The 19,895-nt window shown below is 37.3% G+C and overlaps 1 protein-coding gene across 3 annotated transcripts in view; it reads left to right on the top strand.

The window, feature by feature from the left end:
- Nucleotides 1–19,895, top strand: part of CCDC14 (coiled-coil domain containing 14) — a 40,227-nt gene that overhangs the window by 14,927 nt on the left and 5,405 nt on the right. For 2 of the 3 annotated variants that reach the window (XM_065942525.1, XM_065942528.1), the window contains exons 6-12: nt 1,324–1,560; nt 1,674–1,768; nt 2,641–3,139; nt 5,442–5,583; nt 10,259–10,341; nt 19,410–19,628; nt 19,703–19,835. In XM_065942525.1, the coding sequence (XP_065798597.1) occupies nt 1,324–1,560; nt 1,674–1,768; nt 2,641–3,139; nt 5,442–5,583; nt 10,259–10,341; nt 19,410–19,628; nt 19,703–19,835 (1,408 nt within the window). The remainder of the gene's footprint in view (nt 1–1,323; nt 1,561–1,673; nt 1,769–2,640; nt 3,140–5,441; nt 5,584–10,258; nt 10,342–19,409; nt 19,629–19,702; nt 19,836–19,895) is intronic. The other variant, XM_065942526.1, reaches the window with a different exon arrangement.

Below are 19,895 nucleotides of genomic sequence, written 5' to 3'. Positions count from 1 at the left end.
TGCCAAAAAGTATATATTTTTCTAAGTTTGTTTTGTACTCTGATCACCTATGATCTAACAAGAATACTCTCATTTCTGTTAATGATCTTTAAAAAAATTTGGGAAGAGAATCTTATTAGACAAAGAAACAGATTTTGATAGTGATCTATAGAGTAGTCCTAGGTAGAAAACTGTTATTCTTCATGTATTAATTACTCTGTACATAGGTTAATACAAAACTCTAGGAGAAAATAATGAGGTATGAGATATAGCCCTGCCTAAAGAAGCTTATAGTTTAGTCAGGCTGACAAGAGAGTGAAAGATAAACAATATAGTACAGAATCCAAGTGATATATGATTTGTATAGACAATATGTACTCTGGCATGGTGAAGAGCAGTCACTAGACTGAAATGACTGGAAAAGGCATCATAGGAAAAAGAAGGCTTCAGATGAGCTTTGGTGAGTTAGGTAGAATAGAATTGAAAGGAATGGTTCATCATGAGTATTACAGGAAAGTGAGAAAAGCTTGTAGGTGTCTAAATTGGTCTGACTGAATTGAAAGATTTCTTAGTTGAGGGTGATGGAAAGACGGTTGGAAGATTATGTTGTGGTTAGGCTTTTGAGACTTTAAATGTCAGGTTAAGGTCTTATTTGAGAGTTCAATGTGTAGATTAAATTCACTTTCTCACTCTAAAAGCTTTTATTTATTATTGTTATTATTATCATCATTATCAAACCATCATAATTGTACAAGGTATTCTGTCTTTCTGTTCCATTCTCCCTCTCATGAGCATTCAGTTCAGTTCAGTCACTCAGTCGTATCTGACTCTTTGCCAGCCCATGGACTGTAGCACACCAGGCTTCCCTGTGCATCACCAACTCCCAGAGCTTTCCTCAAATTCATGTGCATCAAGTTAGTGATACCATCCAGCCGTCTCATCCTTTGTCGTCCCCTTTCCCTCCTGCCTTCAACTTTCCCAGCATCAGGGTCTTTTCCAATGAGTCAGTTCTTCCAATGAGTCAGTTCTTATCAGGTGGCCAAAGTATTGGAGTTTCAGCTTCAGCATTAGTCCTTCCAATGACTCCTTTCCCAACTCAGGTGCTTTATGAGTAGCATTTAATAGAGATTTTAAAGACATAGTGTAAGTTAATTTTGAGGAGAGCCTGATTCATTACCTCCTTTTAAAAAAGAATTTGAGGTGATTTTCTTTAGGGGTGATCACAGTCTGTAAAGTATATGATGAATCAAGTTACTTCTGAGAGCCCTTTTTTCCTCTAATACCTTTGGTAAAGCTTTTGAAGAACCATATTTCAAGAATTTTTTTTCCGTTTTTACATATTAGTATCTTCAGATAATAAGAAACAGATACCTAATGATGCTTCTGTTGGAAGTGAAAGAGACTCATCAGATATACTGCAAAATTGGTCACTACAAGACCATTGTGGAATGTATTCACCCTTGATATACCAAGCTCTTTGTGAACATGTCCAGACTCAAATGTCACTGATGAATAACCTAGCTTCAAAGAACAACCCTAATGGAATTCCTTCTGCACCTTGCCACACTGTGTCTTGTTCTGGTTAGTATGAATGACGTTTTAAAAAGCATGAATATAAGCTCTAATTAAGCTGCCTGGTAATTGTATAAAGCAGTGTGAGATGTGAATGACTTTTTCTCCCTTTTACCTTTTAGAATGTCAGACATCTTCACCTTCTAGTTATGGTTTACCCACCTCTATCCCAGTCCAGTTACCTCGGCAGCCACCCTGCCCTCCAGTGGTTCATTCTGTGAGTGCAGTTTATATTAAGTAATAATTTGCTTTTAGAAATTGTCATCTTGAGAGAAAATTTAATTTGCTAATTGTATCTTAATACCCTAGGATGTAAAGACTAATTATTTTTTGAGTTATTTTTATTAGAAAAGTTTGCCTGTTAATTAAGGACAGTGGTGGGCAGGGGGAAGGAAAAAGATTACTAGGAAAAAAAAAATCACCTATGCCTACCACCAGCACAATTGCTATTAACACATTGATAGAGCATGTTGCAGTCATTTAATTCTTTGTGTAGGTTTCATTTTCTTGTTTTAATTTGTTAAGTAAACTTTGTTTTAAAAATATCATCATAATTAAATTTTATATTGTTTTACATGCTGCTTTTTTTCACTTAACATTTAATTGTGATTTACCTTTTGTAAATTTTTACTAAGTTCTTACACAGACCATGGATATACCATGGTCTGTGTAACTCCTCACCTATGGTTAGATATTTAAATAAATTTTTTACTACTGTTAACATTTCTCTAAATATGTTTGTGCAGAAGCCTTTTCAGCTTATTTTCTACACTGTGATTTCCCAAAGTGGAAGTTTATTTTAGTCCCAAAGTAGACTAATTTTTGATGCCTTTAAACCATTTATGATATTTGCAAGCAATCTATTTTAGTCATGGCTTTTTAATGTTCCCATATTACAGAGTGAACTAATTAAGCTTTAAAAATCCAGAATAATGAGCTAAGGGGAAATTGGCTTATTCACTGGTAATCTGTAACTCCATCCTGCAAATGTCGTCTTCTAACATTTTTCGTTTGAGTTTATTGTAGTTAATTCCCACAAGTCAGTGCTCATTATTTTTGAAGTCTTAGCTTGTTTTTTTCTTTCTTTAGGAAGTTCAGACTGATGGTGACAGTCAGTTTGCATCACAAGGAAGAACAATTTCTGTGAACTGTACTGATGATGTTGTGAGGAATTCCTTTAATACCTGTCTTGGAGTTTCATGTAACCTGTCCCAAACTAGCAAACCAGCTACTCCAACATTTCAGCAACTGGGTCTTGCTAATGGGGTTTCACCGAAAAGACTTTCTGAGGAACCAGACTTACTGAAGTGTTTCCAAACATACATGAAACTATTGAGTTCTCATCCTGACAGTCCCACTCGCTGCAGCCCCACCCGATTACAGTCAGCTTTCTTGGCTACTAATGAAGAAAAATGTACTAATGAACACATTGGTGAGGTCAGAAGTGAAGGAAAGGATTTAAACATACCTCTGCGAGATTCAAGAATAAAGGATGTTCAGAAGGCAAAAAACGTGAACCAGAGTGCTGAAAAAGTTAGAACTATCAAGTATTTGTTGGGAGAGCTCAAGGCCCTGGTAGCAGAACAAGGTAGATAAGTTACTTTCTTTATAATTTTCTGTGGCATGTCATCATTTAAACTCAGAATAATCAACATGAAGTTTGTGATATTTTCCATAAAAGTATGTCTTATGCTAATGAGGAAATGAGTTTTGTCTGTTTTATTCTTATTTTGTGGGTTTTTGCTCCCCGTTGTTTCCTCTGGATTTGAAACGTGCTAGGGAATATCATTCTTTTACTTGTAAATGTGTGTTCATTCTACTTGATTCAAAGGGACCTTGAGAATATTCAACCAAAGAAAATTTATAGAGATAAATTTTAAGGGGTTGGAGGACATGATTAAGAGTAGAGTGATAATTTTTCCTACTTTAAAAAGATGTAGAAGTTTTCCTCTTATCATTTATTTAATAACTTACTGTTACAATGTTTAACAAATCTGACTTTGAAAAGGAACCTAAATCTTCTGATGCCCTTTTCAATTCACTCTTGAGTTATTTTAATTAATCAAGAAAAATTTCTTGGGTGGAGTTATGAGATATTTGAGCCAGGTTGTATTCATTTGTTTTCATTATGTATGTATATTCTGAATAATGACTTTCACTTGGAGTTAGTTACACATTTGTCATCTAGAAAACACAGTAATTGATTATGGAAGTTCTAATTGAGTACCTAATATTTGCAGTCTGACAAAAAATTACCAGATCTTAAAATTTATCTGTATTATTAGGATTATAACAGTATTAATCCCGTGGTTCAGTATATTAAAATCTCCTGTATTTTCAGACTGTTAATTCATTATTATTCTCTTAACTAAATACTTAATCATTGATAACAATTATAATAGTAGTAATATTAGCTATCACTTATTGAGTACTTACGATGTGCCCAGCACTGTGCTAAGTGTTTATATGCATTATCTCATTTAATCCTCACAGCAACCCTATGAGGTACTATTATTGTCCCCATTTTACAGATGAGGAAACTGAGGCTTGCAGAACAGTATTTCATTTAATCCTTTCAGCAACCCCATGAGGTACTGTTATTTTCCATTTAACCATGAGGAAACCTAGGCCTCAAGAATTAAGTAATTTGACTAAGGTACATTGCAGGAAAATGCTGGAGCCCACTTCTCTGCCTCCAATGCTTTCATGCAAAACCCCTCTATAGAGCATTCTGCTCTTTAATTGGGCACAGTTGTTTACTGTATGCATGTAAGCTTTCCATTAAGGTGTTAAAAGTACTTGTGGAATTGATTAACTTTTTGTATCTGAATATTTTTATCTCTTTTGGATATCAGACAGGTAATATCATATTTATTAAATGTTTTCATTTTACAGAAATTTTTGTTTAATTGAAGTATAGTTGCTTTACAATGTTGTATTAGTTTCTCCTGTACAGCAAAGTGCATCAGTTGTATATATACGTATATCCACTCTTTTTAAAATTTTCTTCCTGTTTAGGTCACCATAGATCGAGTAGAATACCCTGTGCTATACCATAGGTTCTCATTAGTGATCTGTTTTTTACATAGTACTGTATGTATATCAACCCTAATCTCCCAGTTCATCCCACCTTCTCCCTCCTTACTGGCCATAAACTTTTTTGCTACATTTGTGACTCTATTTCTGCTTTGCAAATAAATTCATCTGTACCATTTTTCTAGCAGTTCACTGAAAATCTGAATAAAAATGAACAAAAATAAAAGGACTAGAGATCTAAAATCTACCTTCTACCTGTATCTTTTTGCCACCTCCCAAATCATCCACTCTTCACAGTTAAGGACAAAAACGATACTGCTTTTGATGCAGCATCAAATGAAGTGTAGCTGGTTGTGTTAAATTTACTTTACAAAATTAAATACTAAAACCTTATCTTAGTAGACCCTCCCTCAATATATTTCTGAATTGAATCATCAGAAGTGAATTATTTGCTTATGCCAGGATCAAAGGTTGTGTTGTTAATACTATAATTAATTATAAGAAACCCTTTAGTAATTATAGGAACATGTGGACTAGGAGATATATATAAACCATCTTCCTACTAGACACTTTAACTGCAAAAAATCACTGATATAATAATTCTGTGACTTAGCATAAATCTTCAGTTTACTGAGCTTAATGCCTTTAGAATTCTTCTCAATAAGGAAATGCAGACTACAGGAAAAAGGAAAATAGGATTTGTATAATAAATTCATAAATAACTGAGTTGAGTTTGTTTATAGTACATATGTATATATGTGAAATGTTTTCTTTTTTAGTAATACATATGAATAATCTTATCAAAACAGCAATTTATAATACTGTGTTTACTTATTTCTTCTGTTTTTTTATAGAAGATTCAGAAATTCAGAGGTTGATTACAGAACTGGAGATGTGTATATCTCTGCTTCCAGCCGTAAGTGCAAACACAAATACTCAGATTGAAATAGCACTGGCCATGCAGCCACTAAGAAGTGAAAATGCTCATTTACGCAGGTAAGAATTGCTCTTTAAATTTTTTTGTCTCCATGCAAAGATGTCCCATGGCCAGAACAAAAATGCCTAATGAGATATCTAGGGCTTTGTAAGGAAAATAGACATAGTCCCACTGTGTTTATACTCTTAATCTCCCATTTTCCAAATACTGACAGCAGTCTCTAACTCTTTCATTATTTCCGCCCACACTAGTATGTATTTTTTCACAGCTTTTTCACATCTGTTGTCATTTGGTTGGTGACCAACAGAGAAGAAAGTGAACTACCTCCGGGTGTTTGTTGGGCTAGTCCAGGCTATACCGTCTGTGGACTGTATCGTCCGTGAGGTCGCGGAGTCCACACGACTGAGCGACTTTCACTTTCGTTTTCAGGCGGTGCAGTGCTGGTGCTCAGTTGCTTCAGTCACGGTCGGCTCTGCAGCCCCATGGACTGCAGCCCGCCAGGCTCCTCTGTCCTCGGGATTTCCCAGGAAGAGGATATGGAGTGGGCTGCCATTTCCTTCTCCAGGGCAATTCCTGACCCCAGGGATCGAATCTGGGTCTCCTTCATTGCAGGGGAATTCTGTATTGCTGAGCCACCTGGGAAGCCCAGAACTTAGTCTCTGTGTATTATTTATCCATAGGAAATATCAATAGTTGTTATTTATTTCTATTTCTTAGAACATTTTTCTTTGATTGATTGATTTTTATATTTGGCTGCGCTGGGTGTTTGTTGCTTTGCGTGGACTTTCTCTAGTTACAGCAAGCAGGGGCTACTCTTTGTTGTGCTGTGTGGACTTCTCATTGCGGTGGCTTCTCTCACGGCGGAGCCCAGGCTCTAGGGGCTCAGGCCTCGGCAGCTGCGGCCTCTCTCACGGTAGAGCCCAGGCTCTAGGCGCTCAGGCCTCGGCAGCTGCGGCCTCTCTCACGGTAGAGCCCAGGCTCTAGGCGCTCAGGCCTCGGCAGCTGCGGCCTCTCTCACGGCGGAGCCCAGGCTCTAGGGGCTCAGGCCTCGGCAGCTGCGGCCTCTCTCACGGCAGCACCCAGACTCTAGGCGCTCAGGCCTCGGCAGCTGCGGCCTCTCTCACGGCGGAGCCCAGGCTCTAGGGGCTCAGGCTTTGGTCGCTGCGGCCTCTCTCACGGCGGAGCCCAGGCTCTAGGGGCTCAGGCCTCGGTAGCTGCGGCCTCTCTCACGGCGGAGCCCAGGCTCTAGGGGCTCAGGCCTCGGCAGCTGCGGCCTCTCTCACGGCAGCACCCAGACTCTAGGCGCTCAGGCCTCGGCAGCTGCGGCCTCTCTCACGGCGGAGCCCAGGCTCTAGGGGCTCAGGCTTTGGTCGCTGCGGCCTCTCTCACGGCGGAGCCCAGGCTCTAGGGGCTCAGGCCTCGGTAGCTGCGGCCTCTCTCACGGCGGAGCCCAGGCTCTAGGCGCTCAGGCCTCGGTAGCTGCGGCCTCTCTCACGGCGGAGCCCAGGCTCTAGGGGCTCAGGCCTCGGCAGCTGCGGCCTCTCTCACGGCGGAGCCCAGGCTCTAGGCGCTCAGGCCTCGGTAGCTGCGGCCTCTCTCACGGCGGAGCCCAGGCTCTAGGGGCTCAGGCCTCGGTAGCTGCGGCCTCTCTCACGGCGGAGCCCAGGCTCTAGGGACTCAGGCCTCGGTAGCTGCGGGCCTCTCTCACGGCGGAGCCCAGGCTCTAGGCGCTCAGGCCTCGGTAGCTGCGGCCTCTCTCACGGCGGAGCCCAGGCTCTAGGGGCTCAGGCCTCGGCAGCTGCGGCCTCTCTCACGGCGGAGCCCAGGCTCTAGGCGCTCAGGCCTCGGTAGGTGCAGCCTGTGGGCTCGGCAGTTGTGCATGGGCTTAGTTTCTCAGTGGCATGTGGAATCTTCCCAAACCCAGGGATTGAACCTGTGTCCCCTGCACTGGCAGGCAAATTCTCATACACTGTGACACTGGGGAAGTCGCAGAAGATTTTTAAATTGCTTATAAGCCACTTAAGAAAATAAAACTTACTTTATTGGTCACTGCTTGTTTTTAATTTTTTAAAAAGGTATTTGATGTCTAACCTGATTCTTCAGACTTGGCACCAACGTTTCTTGGCTCTGTCCTTAGAGGACAAAGATTATATATCATGCTACTGCCACTGTTTCCTGACCTTCTAAAAATGAAATTATCAAAAAATGAAGAATTTGTCAGATATGCTTTTTTGTTCTTTTTTTTTTAGCAGAATGAGATTTCCAGCAGAAGTAGGAATTTTTGTGTCTCTTTGTTAATCTTTATTTGGAAGGAATCTACCATAATCTCTGTTATAAATGAGAGTTGGAATGCATAGGCTCATTCAAAAGTGTTTTTCAGCATTTTCAATCAGAAACAGGTTTTTTTTTTTTTCTTGTTTGGACATTTTGAAATTTCCTGTTCCTTTGTAGCCAGAAAACTGATCTTTCGGGACTTTCTTGGTGTTTATTGCCATCTTGTGGCATTAAAAAAAATAGCTAGATGCATTGTTTGTTTGGAATTTGAGTCTGGACAGTTTTTATGTGAGACTCCTGACACTGTACTCAACTGTTAGCCTTCTTGGTCCCTTCCTGTAAAATATCTGTAGTGACCCATTCATTGTGACCTTGTGGCACATTCCAAAATTTCCTGGATGAAGGTTGTGGGGGGTCCCAGTTAATCTAGTGAGTGTCTTAATATTTAAAGGGCAAGTTAGAATTCATGACCATTTCCTGATTTTAGACTCAAATACAAGACCATTATGTACCCATGAAGAAGAAGGAAATGAAATGGAACTGAAAGGAAGGAACTGGGGTGTGGCATTCAGTCTTTGACCTGATAATTTGACATATGATAACATAATTCTTCCAGATGGAAGTTACTAGAGGAAGAATAGATTGTTTATTTGTTATTTCATTTTATTTTTTAGTTAGAAAATGTAGTGGGAGAGCCAGTGAGTTAAGATTTAGACCATCTGGAGACATGTATGGTATGAGTGGAAGCCACAAACAAGATTCAGGATAGAAACATAAACTTGGAGTTATTCACTGACCACATTTTTATTGAGCATTTACTATAGATCTGGCCCTGTGTAGGTACTGGAGACAATAATGATTAAAAGCAAGTGGTTTGTGATCAGCGTGTAAGTGTTGAATTCACTAAGAAGGTATAGAGTGTCAACACAACCAAGGGTGCATTGCTGAGGAATAACAGCTTCTTAAGCAGAGAACACAGAAGGAGAAGCATTCATTTCCTTATCCTATCACCAACAAAAAGTGTTATTTCCTTTGAGAATGAAATAGCAACCCACCCCAATATTCTTGCTTGGGAAATCCCATAGACAAGAAGCTTGGCAGGCTACTGTCCTTGGGGTCGCAAAACAGTCAGAGACACACACACACCCCCCTAAAGATCCTACAACTAAGACCTGGTACAGCCAAATAAATATATATATATATATATATATATATATATATATTTAAAGTGTTATTTCCTTTTATTACTGTGAATCCTATGGTCATAAAATAGCTCCTGTTTTAAATTTGCATTTCTTCGTACTAATGTGGCTGAGAATTTTTCTTATGCTTATCGGCCACCTCTGTTTCTTTTGTGAATTGCCCATTCTTACTGTTGGTCATGTTTTCTTTCCCTACTTACTGATTCGTAGGAGCTCTTCAATGTTACAGCCCCTTTGTCTGTTATATGCGTAGCAGATATTTTCTTCCAGACTGCTAATTCTAGAACAAGTTTCAGTTCTGATGTAGTTAAATCCTTTACTTTTTTCCTTGGTGGTTGCTGGATTTTGATTATTGCTTAGGAATGCCTTTCCCACTTAAGATTATGTAGTTGCCACCTAAAACTTGTATAGTTAAGTTTTATTTGTTTGTTGTTATATTTTATGTTTAGTTCTTTAATCCAACCTGAATGAATATATACAAATGATGTGAGGTAGGATCTATTGTTTTAGATTTCATAACAATGATACTTTAGTGCAGAATATTTCCAGATAATAATTCTCAAAAGATATTAGAGATTTTTTTTAAGTGTTAACTTCTTAGAAGTAAACACTTGCAGTTCCTTTTGTATGTTCCTATTTGCGAAGCAACTATATATTATGAAGTTCATTGTGAGGCAGAGTTGCTGGTTATTGGCATTCTCTTAAATAAAGCCATTAACCTTTAGATCTAATACAGAAATTAGTAGCAGCGTAAGTTTGCGTTTCCCAGTTTTTACACTGTGTGACAAACCAAGCAGATAGTTGTCTGATAGCAGCTGGTCCTTGTAGGAATTCTGGTTCATAATTACGACAGATCTTTTAAAAGTAGATAATTACTACAGTAATGAAAATACTTCCTGAGAAGGAAGACAGAAGAAAATAGCAAGAGGAGATAGAAATGAAAGAAATAGAAAAACAAGGAAATCACTGAAGAGATAAGAGAATAAAAAAGGGAAGAGGAAAAATAGGTTAACCTTTTTCTATTGAGGGGGGGTTTTATTCCATCCTGGGCAATCTTTTAAAAATTATCTCAGGTCTTATAATAATAGTAGTGTGGTTTTGTTTATTTGGTTTTTGTCTTATGTTTGGGGACAAGATGGACTTCTGCTCTCCTAGTAGGTGCCACTATTTATGTTCTCTATTTTAATAGGCTGTCAAATGTACACTCTAAAATGAGCTTGGGATTCTTGCATTCATGTTTCTTCATTATTTCATGTAGGCAATTGAGAATTTTGAACCAGCAACTTAGAGAACGAGAAAAAACTCAAAAGGAATCTGGTTCTCTGGAATGCAACCTTGAATGTAGGTAAAAGAACTGTAAGAACTGATCGTGAATTCTTTATGGCTCTGGAAATGTTGATAAAGAATTGAACTTTCTTACTTACTTTGTCTTAAGTGGACTTTTTGTTAAAAAAGTAGGAATAATATTCATTAAAATTTAAAATAGTATAGAAACACAAAAATAAAAGATTTGTGCTGTCACTTCCTGATAATCCTATTTTTTTAATCCTACTTTTTAAAAAAAAGTCTTTATTTCCTTTCACATATCTCCTGTTTATTTATAATTGATTTGTTTCATAAATGCTTACTGAGTACCTACTATTAACAGATGACTCCTAGTAGAACTATATATGTATTTTTCTTTTGTAAAAATGAGATTACACAGTATATACTCCTGCAGCTTGCATTTATTCACTTATTATGTAGTGGATATTTTTCTCTATCAAAATACATAAATATTATTTTTTCATATTAAAACTTAAGTATATATTCTGTTTATGTAGTTCTGTCGTAATGTATTTAAAGTCCTCTGCTGATAGATATACTTTCTCTGTTTTCCTAGTACAAATAATCCTGCAACGAAAATCCTTGTACATGTCTTTGTGCCCATGTGTGACTGTTTTTGTAGATTATAGCCACAGAATTGCTGAGTCAGAGTATTACTATTTCAGTTTTGACTGATGTTGCCAGATTGTCCTTATGGCTCACAGAGCTTAAAGTAATAGAAAAGAAAAAAACCAAAAACGGATAGTAACTAGAGGAAAAGATAGGAATTTCTTTTTGTATTCTTGGGAACTTTTCCTAAGCCCAACAAAAACTCACATGCTACAAAGGAAAGATTGATAAAGCATGTCCCAGAAATCCTTTTCATTTCATGTACAGCAGAATTATAAATACATTTTATTTTTATTATTATTTTTTAATACATTTTAAAAAAATCAATAAAATGGGGAAATTTTTGTAATACGTGGTATGATAAAGGCTTGACGTTCCTAATATATGGAAATATCTCTTACAAAGGGATAGAAAAATACAAACATTCAACAGAACATACACTTCATAGACATGTTCAACTTCACCAGAGTAATTTTGGAAAAGATCACTCTGGTTCCATTGTGAATAAAAGGTGGGGATGGGTGGGAGAGAGGAGACTAGTGGTTGCTGTTTTAAGTAGCTTATCTCTTTATTCTCTGCCATTTCCCTTCTTGTTGCCTTGAGAGCATGTATTTACTATTCATAATTACTTGTTTACTATCAGTTCCATGAGAGCAGAAATCATTTCTCTCTTCACTGCTGTATGCTGAGATTCTACTTCACTCAAGGCTGCAGTTATTAAACGACTGGTACCATATACTTTTATAGCCATTAAAAGGAATATGATAGATCTGTGTGGTGATACATAATAGTTTTATGTGGGGGGGGGGAGGCAAGATCAGAAGCTGTGGGCATAATATGATTCATTTATGTTTAAATATATGTAATATGCAAAAGTATTTTCCAGAAAGATATCAGAGTGAATAGTGCTTGCTTCTGAGGGGAGAGTGGAGATGGGGTGCAAAGGGAGACTTTTCATTGAGTATCTTTTGGTGTCATTGGTATTTTGTGGTTGAATTTTTTTAACTTTGTACATGTATTAGTCTTTTGTTTTCTTAAGTTAAAAAAGGTAAAAAAAAAAATTAAAGCTTGAAATATTAATTGGAGAAGAAAGATATGACTTCTGCTGATCAGTTTCTAAAAAAATACATTTGATATTCACATAGAATTAATCAAGCTTATAATTGTTAAGCAAAATCAATAAAAATCCAAGCCTTTTCTTTTAAAAACAGACCTTTTCCAGGTTTGTACTTTTTTTAACTTTTTTTATTGAAGGATAATTGCTTTACAGAGTTTTATTGTTTTCTGTCAAACCTCAACACAAGTCAGCCATAGGTACACATATGTCTGCTCCCTCCTGAACCTCCCTCCCATCTCCCCTCCCATCCCACACCTCTAGGTTTATACAGAGCCCCTGAGTTTCCTGAGCCATACAGCACATTTCCGTTGGCTGTGTATTTTACATATGGCAATGTAAGTTTCCATGTTACTCTTTCCATACATCTCATCCTCTCCTCCCCTCTTCCCATGTCCATAAGTCTGTTATTTATGTTTTTCCATTGCTGCCCTGTAAATAAGACCTTCAGTACCATTCTTCTAGATTCTGTATATATGTGTTAGAATACTATGTTTATCTTTCTCTTTCTGACTCACTTCACTCTGTATAATAGGTTCTAGGTTCATCCACCTCATCAGAACTGACTCAAATGTGTTCCTTTCTGTGGCTGAGTAATATTCCATTGTGTATATGTACCACAACTTCTTTATTCATTCATCTGTTGATGGATATCTAGGTTGCTTCCATGTTCTAGCCATTGTGCTGCAATGAACAATGGGATACATGTGTCTTTTTCAATTTTGGTTTCCTCAGGGTATATGCCTAGGAGTGGGATTGCTGGGTCATGTGGTTTTTTTTTTTTTTTTTTTTTTTTTAATATTATTTTATTAGTTGGAGGCCAATCACTTTACAACATTTCAGTGGGTTTTGTCATACATTGACATGAATCAGCCATATAGTTACATGTATTCCCCATCCCGATCCCCCCTCCCACCTCCCTCCCCACCCGACTCCTCAGGGTCCTCCCAGTGCACCAGGCCCGAGCACCTGACTCATGTATCCCACCTGGGCTGGTGGTCCGTTTCACCATAGATAATATACATGCTGTTCTTTCAAAACATCCCACCCTCACGTTCTCCCCCAGAGTTCAAAAGTCTGTTCTGTATTTCTGTGTCTCTTTTTCTGTTTTGCATATACGGTTATCGCCACCATCTATCTAAATTCCGTATATATGTGTTAGTATACTGTAATGTTCTTTATCTTTCTGACTTACTTCACTCTGTATAATGGGCTCCAGTTTCATCCATCTCATTAGAACTGATTCAAATGAATTCTTTTTAACGGCTGAGTAATATTCCATGGTGTATATGTACCACAGCTTCCTTATCCATTCATCTGCTGATGGGCATCTAGGTTGCTTCCATGTCCTGGCTATTATAAACAGTGCTGCGATGAACATTGGGGTGCACGTGTCTCTTTCAGATCTGGATTCCTCAGTGTGTATGCCCAGAAGTGGTATTGCTGGGTCATATGGCAGTTCTATTTCCAGTTTTTTAAGAAATCTCCACACTGTTTTCCATAGTGGCTGTACTAGTTTGCATTCCCACCAACAGTGTAAGAGGGTTCCCTTTTCTCCACACCCTCTCCAGCATTTATTGCTTGTAGACTTTTGGATAGCAGCCATCCTGACTGGCGTGTAATGGTACCTCATTGTGGTTTTGATTTGCATTTCTCTGATGATGAGTGATGTTGAGCATCTTTTCATGTGTTTGTTAGCCATCTGTATGTCTTCTTTGGAGAAATGTCTGTTTAGTTCTTTGGCCCATTTTTTGATTGGGTCGTTTATTTTTCTGGAATTGAGCTTCAGGAGTTGCTTGTATATTTTTGAGATTAATCCTTTGTCTGTTTCCTCATTTGTTATTATTTTCTCCCAATCTGAGGGCTGTCTTTTCACCTTACTTATAGTTTCCTTTGTTGTGCAAAAGCTTTTAAGTTTCATTAGGTCCCATTTGTTTATTTTTGCTTTTATTTCCAATATTCTGGGAGGTGAGTCATAGAAGATCTTGCTGTGATTTATGTCGGAGAGTGTTTTGCCTATGTTCTCCTCTAGGAGTTTTATAGTTTCTGGTCTTACATTTAGATCTTTAATCCATTTTGAGTGATAAATCCACGAACCTATGGACACCTTATCTTTGACAAAGGAGGCAAGGATATACAATGGAAAAAAGACAATCTCTTTAACAAGTGGTGCTGGGAAAACTGGTTAACCACTTGTAAAAGAATGAAACTAGAACACTTCCTAACACCATACACAAAAATAAACTCAAAATGGATTAAAGATCTAAAGGTCATGTGGTTTTATTCCTAGTTTTTTAAGGAATCACCATACTGTCTTCCACCATGGCTGTATCAATTTACATTTCCACCAACAGTGCAAGAGCGTTGCCTTTTCTCCACACCCTTTCCAACATTTATTGTTAGTAGATTTTTTGATGATGGCCATTCTAACTGGTGTGTGGTGATATCTCATTGTAGTTTTGATTTGCATTTCTCTAATAATGAGCGATATTGAGCATCTTTTCATGTGTTTGTTAGCCCTCTGTATGTCTTCTTTGGAGAAATGTCTGTTTAGGTCTTTTCCCCACTTTTTGATTGGGTTGTTTATTTTTCTGGTATTCAGTTGTATTAGCTGCTTGTATGTTTTGGAAATTAATCCTTTGTCAGTTGTTTCATTTGCTATTATTTTCTCCCATTCTGAGGATTGTCCTTTCCTCTTACTTATAGTTTCTTTTGCTGTGCAAAAGCTTTTAAGTTTAATCAGTTCGCACTTGTTTACTTTTGTTTTTATTTCCATTACTCTAGGAGGTGGGCCATAGAGGATCTTGCTTTGATTTATGTCATCATATGTTCTGCCTGTGTTTTCCTCTAAGAATTTTATAGTTTCTGGTCTTAATTTAGGTCTTTAATCCATTTTGAGTTTGTCTTCATCTTTGTGTATGGTGTTAGGAAGTGTTCTAATTTCATTCTTTTACATGTAGCTGTCCAGTTTTCCCAGCACCATTTATTGAAGAGGCTATCTTTGCCCCATTGTATATTCTTGCCTACTTTGTCAAAAATAAGGTACCCATAGGTGCATGGGTTTATTTCTGGGCTTTCTATCTTGTTCCATTTGCCTATATTTCTGTTTTTGTGCCCAGTACCATACTGTCTTGATGACTGTAGCTTTGTAGTTTAATTTTGAAGTCAGGAAGCTTGATTCCTCCAGCTCCATTCTTCTTTCTCAAGACTGCTTTGGCTATTCGGGGTCTTTTGTGTTTCCATATGAATTGTGAAATTTTGTGTTCTAGTTTCATGAAAAATGCCATTGGTAATTTCTTAGGCATCACATTGAATCTGTAGATTGCATTTGGTAGTATAGTCATTTTCATAGTATTGATTCTTCCTACCCAGGAACATGGGTAATCTCTCCATATGTTTATATCATCTTTGATTTCTTTCATCAGTGTCTTAAAATTTTCTGTGTACAGTTTTTTTGTCCTCTTAGGGAAGTTTATTCCTAGATATTTAATTCTTTTTGTTGCAGTGGTGAATGGGATTGATTTCTTAATTTCTATTTCTGAATTTTCATTGTTAGTATATGGAAATGCAAATGATTTCTGTGTATTGATTTTGTATCCTGCAACTTTGCTAAATTCACCGATTAGCTCTAGTAATTTTCTGATAATATCTTTGGGGTTTTCTATGTATAATATCATGTCATCTGCAAACAGTGAAAGCTTTTTCTTTTCTGATCTGGATTCCTTTTATTTCTTTTTCTTCTCTGATTGCTGTAGCTAGGACTTCCAGAACTATGTTGAGTAATAGTAGTGAAAGTGGACACCCTTGTCTTGTTCCTGATCTTAGGGGGAATGCTTTCAGTTTTTCACCATTGAGAATGAAGTTTGCTGTAGGCTTATCATATATGGCCTTTCCTATGTTGAGGTAGGTTCCTTCTGTAGCCATTTTTTGAAGAGTTTTCATCATAAATGGGTGCTGAATTTTGTCAAATTTGTCAAAAGCAAAAATAGATGTTCTTTCTGCATCTATTGAGATTATCATGTGGTTCTTATCTTTCAGTTTGTTAATATGGTGTATCACATTAATTGGTTTGCGTATATTGAAGAATCCTTGCATTCCTGGAACAAACCCAACTTGATGATGGGGTATGAGCTTCTTGATGTGTTGCTGAATTTTGTTTGCTAAGATTTTGTTGAGGATTTTTGCAACTATATTGGCCTATAGTTTTCTTTTTTTGTGTTGTCTTTGTCTGGTTTTAGTATCATGGTGATGGTGGCCTCTTCGAATAAGTTTGAAAGTGTTCCTTCCTCTGCAATTTTTTGAAAGAGTTTTAGAGGGACAGGCATTAACTCTTCTCTGAATGTTTGATGGAATTCTCCTGTGAAGCCATCTGGCCCTGGGTTTTTGTTTTTTGGGAGATTTTTGAGCACAGCTTCAATTTCAGTGCTTGTATTTGGGTTGTTCATAATTTCTATATCTTCCTGGTTCAGTCTTGGAAGATTGAACTTTTCCAAGAATCTGTCCATTTCTTCCAGGTTACCCATTTTATTGCCATATAGTTGTTCATAATGGTCTCTTATAATCCTTTGTATTTCTGCATTGTCTGATGTAATCTCCTTTTTCATTTCTAGTTTTGTTGATTTGATTCTTCTCTCTTTTTTTCTTGATGAGTCTGGCTAAAGATTTGTCAATTTTATCTTCTCAAAGAACCAGCTTTTAGTTTTATTAATCTTGACTTTTGTTTCTTTCATTTCTTTTTCATTTATTTCTGCTTGGATCTTTATAATTTCTTTCCTTCTACTAATTTTTGGGGGTTTTTTGTTCTTTTTCCAGTTGTTTTAGGTGTAAAAGTTAGGTTGTCTATTTGATGTTTTTCTTGTTTCTTGAGGTAGGATTATATTGCTATAATCTTTCCTCTTAGGACTGCTTTTGCTACATCCCATAGGTTTTGAGTTGTTGTTTTCATTGTCATTTGTTTCTAGAAATTTTTTTATTTCCCTTTTGCTTTCTTCAGTAACCTGTTGGTTATTTAGAAACATGTTGTTTAATCTCCATGTGTTTGTGTTTCTTACAGTTTTTTTGTCTTGTAATTGATATCTACTCTCATAGCTTTGTGGTCAGAGAAGATGCTTGATATGATTTCAATTTTCTTAAATTTACTGAGGTTTGATTTGTGACCCAAGATGTGGTCTACCCTGGAGAATGTTCCATGTGCACTTGAGAAGAAGGTGTATTCTTCTGCACTTAGATGGAATGTCCTGAAGATATCAATGAGATCTATCTCATCTAATGTATCATTTAAGACTTGTGTTTACTTATTAATTTTCTGTTTTAATGATCTGTCCATTCGTGTGAGTGGGGTGTTAAAGTCCGCTACCGTAATTGTGTTACTGTTAATTTCTCCTTTTATGTCTGTTAGTGTTTGTCTTATGTATTGAGGTGTTGCTATGTTGGGTGCATAGATATTTATAATTGGTATGTCTTCCTCTTGGATTGATCCCTTAGTCATTATGTAATCTTGTATCATGTAATCATTATCTCTTGTAATCTTTATTTTAAGGTCTGTTTTGTCTGATCTGAGGATTGCTACTCCAGCTTTCTTTTGATTCCTGTTTGCATGGAATATATTTTTCCCTCCTCTTACTTTCAGCCTATATGTGTCTTTAGGTCTGAAGTGGGTTTCTTGAAGATAGCATATATATGGGTCTTGTTTTTGTATCCATTCAGCCAGTCTGTGTCTTTTGGTTGGAGCATTTAATCCATTTACATTTAAAGTAATTATTGATATATCTGTTCCTGTTGCCTTTTTCTTAATTGTTTGGGGTTGATTTTGTAGATCTTTTTCTTCTCTTGTATTTCTTGACTATATAAGTCCGTTTAACATTTGTTGTAAAGCTGGTTTGGTGGTACTTAATCCTTACTTTTGCTTGTCTGAAAAGCTTTTTATTTCTCCATCAATTTTGAATGAGATCCTTGCTGGGTACAGTAGATTGGTTGTAGATTTCTCCCTTTCAGTACTTTAACTATACCCTGCCATCCCCTTCTGGCCTGCAGAGTTTCTGCTGCAAAATCAGCTTTAAGCATATGGGGTTTCCCTTGTATGTTACTTCTTGCTTCTCCCTTGCTGCTTTTAATATTCTTTCTTTGTGTTTAGTGTTTGTTAGTTTGATTAGTATGTGTCTTGGTGTGTTTCTCCTTGGCTTTATCCTGTGTGGGACACTTTGTGCCTCTTGGACTTGATTGACTATTTCCTTTACCATGTTGGGGGAATTTTCAACTATAATCTCGTCAAAAATTTTCTCATACACTTTCTTTTTCTCTTCTTCTGGGACCCCTATAATTTGAATGTTGGGGTGCATTTGATGTTGTCCCAGAGGGCTCTGAGACTGTCCTCAGTTCTTTTCATCCTTTTTGCTTTATTCTGCTCTTCAGAAGTTATTTCCACCATTTTATCTTCCAGCTCACTGATTCGTTCTTCTGCTTCAGATATTCTGCTATTGATTCCTTCTAGAGTATTTTTATTTTCAGTAATTGTGTTTGTCTCTGTATGTTTATTCTTTAATTCTTCTAGGTCTGTTGCTAATTGATTCTTGCATTTTCTCCATTTTGTTTTCAAGATTTTTGTTCATCTTTACTATCATTATTCTGAATTCTTTTTCAGATAGTTTGCCTATTTCCTCTTCATTTATTTGGAGCTTGTTCCTTCATTTATGTAGTATTTCTCTGCCTTTTCATTTTTTTTTAAACTTATTGTGTTTGAGGTCTCCTTTTCTCAGGCTTCAAGGTTGAATTCTTTCTTCCTTTTGGTTTCTGCCCTCCTAAAGTTGGTCCAGTGGTTTGTGTAAGCTTCGTAAAGGGTGAGATTTGTGCTGAATTTTTGTTTGGTTGCTTCTCTTTCCTCTCATGGGCAAGGGTGAGTGAGGTGGTAATCCTGTTTGCTGATGATTGGGTGTGTATTTTGTTTGTTTGTTGTTTAGAGGTGTCCTGCACGGGGTGCTACTGGTGGTTGGGTGATGCCAGGTATTCAAGTGGTTTCCTTTCTGTGAATTCTCACTATTTGATACCCCTTAGGGTTAGTTCTCTGGTAGTCTAGGGTCTTGGAGTCCGTGCTCCCATTCCAAAGACTCAGTGCTTGACCTCCTCGGTCACATCTGCCTCCTCCCTCACGGGGCGCACCTCCAGCCACAGAGACTTTGGATTGGGGAGCCAGAGCGGCCCTGTGGCGAAGAGCTGGTGATGAAACAGAGCTGCACGCAGTAGTTCAGTTTAAATTTTGAGTTGCATCTTCCAGCAGAAGCTTCCTCACCTGACAGGACACCTTGCCCCCAGGTTTGTACTTTTTAATTGAGGTAATAATTATTTGATCTATTTTGTCTTACAGTGTTTTCTCTTCAATCATTGAACAAGTCACTGCAAAATCAATTACAGGAGTCACTAAAGAGCCAGGAATTACTGCAGAGTAAAAATGAAGAGCTTTTAAAAGTGATAGAAAATCAGAAAGATGAAAACAAAAAATTTGCTGGTATATTTAAAGAGAAAGATCAAACTTTACTTGAAAATAAACAGCAGTTTGACATTGAGACAACAAGAATGAGAATTGGTACGTGTTTGAACTATAGTCACAGTTACTTTTTAAAAAGTAATACTGAAACTGAAACTTTTTGTTGTTTTTAGAATTGGAGGAAGCCTTAGTCAATGTGAAAAGCTCCCGGTTTAAGTTAGAAGCTGCTGAAAAGGAAAATCAGATATTGGGAATAACATTACGCCAGCGTGATGCCGAGGTGACTCGACTGAGAGAATTAACCAGGTGATGTTGACATTATTTGAATAGCTTATGCCTTTTGTTAGATATATTTATAAACTTCAA

This window comes from Muntiacus reevesi, chromosome 8 (genome assembly GCF_963930625.1).
Source record: "Muntiacus reevesi chromosome 8, mMunRee1.1, whole genome shotgun sequence".
Classification (NCBI taxonomy): domain Eukaryota; kingdom Metazoa; phylum Chordata; class Mammalia; order Artiodactyla; family Cervidae; genus Muntiacus; species Muntiacus reevesi.
This window is presented reverse-complemented; position numbering and strand designations above follow the sequence as displayed.